This window comes from Phytophthora parasitica (assembly GCF_000247585.1).
Source record: "Phytophthora parasitica INRA-310 unplaced genomic scaffold supercont2.86, whole genome shotgun sequence".
NCBI classification, from domain to species: Eukaryota; Oomycota; class Peronosporomycetes; order Peronosporales; family Peronosporaceae; genus Phytophthora; species Phytophthora nicotianae.
The window spans coordinates 164,192-167,871 of NW_008649072.1; the positions used below are offsets into that span (position 1 = coordinate 164,192).

Below are 3,680 nucleotides of genomic sequence, written 5' to 3' on the forward strand. Positions count from 1 at the left end.
GCGGCCTTGCTGTACGGGCAGAGCAGATCGATGTACGTCTCTAGTTGAACTTTGGCTGACCCGCTGCCTCGCCCGATAGTTAACCCCGGTGGCTCGCCTGGAATAGGCACCTGGGCAACACCCACACGCAGCAACAAGGCAGTAAACACAAGCAACAACTTCGACATTAGTCAAGATCTTGGAAAATGACAACCAAAATTCGGATACGATTGGGAAAATCTGATTCTGATTGGCGGTTTTCATTTACCAATCAGGAGTCGAAATAGTTTTTTTTTTCAACTTGATTGGGATCATTTTGCCGAAGATGGCAGTCTCGATAGTCTTTGCGCGCTTCCTCTTGTTGTGTATGACACTTTTTGGGATATCTAATGCCCAGCGAATCCCTCGGCGTCCACCTGGATTCACACTCGGAAGCGGCAGTGCTGACGCCGGCGTGCAGCTTGAGTCGTACATCGACTTGGTAAGATATCTTTCTGTGCAAAATAAATATCCTTTTGCTAATGTCATTTATGCTTATGCTTGTGGCAGTTGTGTCCGGATAGCAAATCAGCGTACCCAGGACTGAAGAAGCTGGTGGAACATTATCAAGCCAATGAACTTCGTGTCTGCTTGGTGCTATTCCCTTTGCCGTATCACCAACACGCATTTGCTACTGCGGAGGCGGCATTTACGATCACGACGGCTTTGGGAGACAAGAGCTTCACCACATGGCTCGAAACAATCTACACGAACCAGGACATGTACGTGCTCTGTCTAGAATGGAAATACATCGTCTGATTCATTGCGTTTAGGCTGACTAATTATTTTACTTGCAGATTCTGGAACAAGGCGACAAAGGATCTGAGTCCCGTGCAAGTGGTGAAGAAGCTCAAGAAGCTGGCTCAAAAAACGTTCCCGTCGCTGACGGACAAGCAGTGGGACGAGCAGATGACGGGATATGGAAGAACGGACGTGGATGACCACACTCGTGAATCCTGGAAGTACACATGCTCCAGAGGCATGTCCGGCACGCCCATGTACACATTGAACGGCGTCCCTTTTGAGGCTGGCGCAGACTGGACCTTTGAGCAATGGTACAAAGTTATTGACCCGCTGGTGAAAGCCAACAAACCTGCTCTGGAGTTGCAAGCTCAAACCCAGGTGTGGAAAGATGTCCATCTGAGTGGAGTTCCACGTGCTCAGCCAGATCGAGATGTTATGCACCTTGTGAGTGCTGGCGAGTGGGCTACTACTGCGCAAGTGTGCGAAGGCATTGCTGCTGGAACGAGAGCGTGTGAGTTTGCACCCGGTCGTGCGATGTGCTGCCAACCTGACGAAGCCTGTATTCTTCGCGAAGGTTGCGTGCTATTGCAGTGAGACAACGAGATTCATGCAGTCAAGATGCAGTATAACGAGTCGTGTACAAGCATTGGGAGATGGCGTGCGAACCATGCGTTGTTACTTTTATTTTTTTCAAGTGCAATGACAGCATCATCGTTTTCTTACCAGTTCTGAAATTTACATCTCGAAATGAATCAACTTTCTTAAGTTTACTAATCGTGTTTGCTTCGGTTTCTTCATCAATGCCAGTAGTTCATAGTAGTGTTTCAAATGCACGTTCGTCGGGCTTTTGCCCACTCAAGCAAGAAGCTTTTACGAGCTTCATACTCAATTACTTGCATCCCTCTTGCAATGCCGAGCCTAAACCACAACTTGTCATTCGGACTCTTCCCCTGCATACAACCGACACCAATTCTCGCTAATGTGTACATGTATCTATATGAAACATGGTTCATTGTGTGGGGATGGCACGCGTAATACATGTTGAAGATGATCGGCGAGGAACCTGAAAACGAATGTCAATCATTCTCTACTAGCCAAAACTGTATCAATTTATAGAATACCTCCCTATACGAATCGTAAATTACGACGGTCTCCGCAACGGAATGGATGTCCTTCAGCATGCTGCACTAGGTGCCATCGTGACCGGAGGTGGTATAACAGCGGCGCAGAGTCTTCTGTCTCGGAGGGTCAAGCCCCCTAGTTCGTTAGCGCTGTCACTTGGGAGCTTCGTGGGTGTCTTCCGGCTGCTGGAAGGAACGGGGCGAAAGCTATCGGCTCGAAACAGGCAACGCTCCGTCAGTGCGTCTCAAGCAGCGGCAGTTGCTGCGGCAGTGGCGCTTACTCTGCTAGAAGCCGATCGGAAGACTGTCGTGGTTTCGTACGCTGTCGTAGAGGCGGCTTTGGTCTTGATAAAAGAGCTGACCACACTTGCAGACGTAAAGTACATCGGTAATCACGTGCTACTAAAACACCTCTGCAATGCTGAGCTTAGTAGACTGACCATTGTGGCTCGGTTGTTTCTTTTGCGAGTAGATATACCGACGGGGGCATTGGCGGCAGGACCACTGATTGATTCATGGATATACCAGAGCGACGCCATCGCCAAGTCGCAGTTGGCTGCGCTCGACAGCTTCTGCCAATTGCCATCGAGTGTACTGCGCCGCATGCGAGACGAAATACCGTCCGGGAAACTGGTATCACGCTGCGATGTGTTCCATCGCGGTCGAACATGTGCGCAGTTCCACCGGGACTACTTCATTAAGGGCATGAAGTTCGCCATTCGACTGTACGTGCCCATTTACGCTGTGTCGGTGCTCGCCCCCAAGTACAAGCGGTGGATTTGGGGCCCACGACCGGAGTTGATTCCGTTGCTCGTGCGCTACCTTCGCACGTGTTGTTGCCTCACAATGTTGTATCAAGTTCCGCTCGGCTTCTCGTGTTTGTCGCCGAGTGATCGACATCGTGCGACCGTCAGGATGGCCGGCGCGCTCACCACGCTGGCGTTTGTCGCCGAGCATGAACACCGGCGGGGCAGCGTCATGAAGGCCGTAGGCGTCTACAGTACGGGCGCCGTAGCTGCTCGAATTGTAGCCGCGCTGGGCGTGTCACCCAAAGCCGTGAAGCTGGGCCAGCTTGTGCTGCTGTCGGCTGCCATGACCGTGATCTTCCGGCGCACGACCCCGGACTCGTCTCGCATGACACGAATGCTCTACGGGTACAGTGACCGGCATACATGTACTTCAACGGAGGACGACGCGCGCGCCGCCAAGCGATGAGCAAGGGCCAACCAACAACCGTGAGCTAATGAGCTCGACTAATATGCTGGCGGGCAGCATTCGAGGGGCGGACCGAGCCAACTCGGAGTTCCCATCTACAAAGCTCTAGACCCCTTCTTTCCTCCTCCTCACAACACACGACCCCACGTCGTACACCGTTAGCCCGATCTGTGATCGCTCCATCGACCACAAAAGCAAAAACTCGTTGCGTTGTTGGAGAGCGGTTCGAACGCTGCTGTTTCTTAATGTGCATGTACAGCATCTTCCAGACCAATTACATGTTGCTACTTAAGGCAGGAAGAGCTGTAGTTGCAGTGAAGATAAGGTGCCCTAGTCGGACACCGGGAGCTGATCCAGGCGAGGAGCAGCTTGCAGGGACAACGCTTCTGCGGCTGAGCTGCTGCATCGAAAGCTGATTCGGCCATGGCAGTGAAGACGGGTACAGTGGCATCTGCTGAGGAGAACCACGCAGCCGTGGCACTGCAAGGGTCCTAATGTCATGCCACTTGTCAAGGAGGCTTGTCAGTGCCCATTCTAGAGTGTAGCAGGTAGTCTGCAGGATTCATGTAAGCAGCAACAAGT

General features: G+C 51.8%; 2 protein-coding genes across 2 annotated transcripts; one reads left to right on the top strand and one right to left on the bottom strand.

Moving 5' to 3' along the window:
- Positions 1–265: 265 nt before the first annotated feature.
- PPTG_18447 (hypothetical protein) lies at positions 266–1,537 on the top strand. The gene is made up of 3 exons (XM_008916588.1): positions 266–460; positions 529–740; positions 816–1,537. The coding sequence occupies exons 1-3, from the start codon at positions 305–307 to the stop codon at positions 1,354–1,356; spliced, it is 909 nt and encodes a 302-aa protein (XP_008914836.1). The 5' UTR covers positions 266–304; the 3' UTR covers positions 1,357–1,537.
- Positions 1,538–1,768: 231 nt separating this feature from the next.
- Positions 1,769–3,601, bottom strand: PPTG_24365 (hypothetical protein). The gene has a single exon (XM_008916613.1). The coding sequence runs from the start codon at positions 2,838–2,840 to the stop codon at positions 2,520–2,522; it is 321 nt and encodes a 106-aa protein (XP_008914861.1). The 5' UTR covers positions 2,841–3,601; the 3' UTR covers positions 1,769–2,519.
- Between the last annotated feature and the right edge of the window lie 79 nt (positions 3,602–3,680).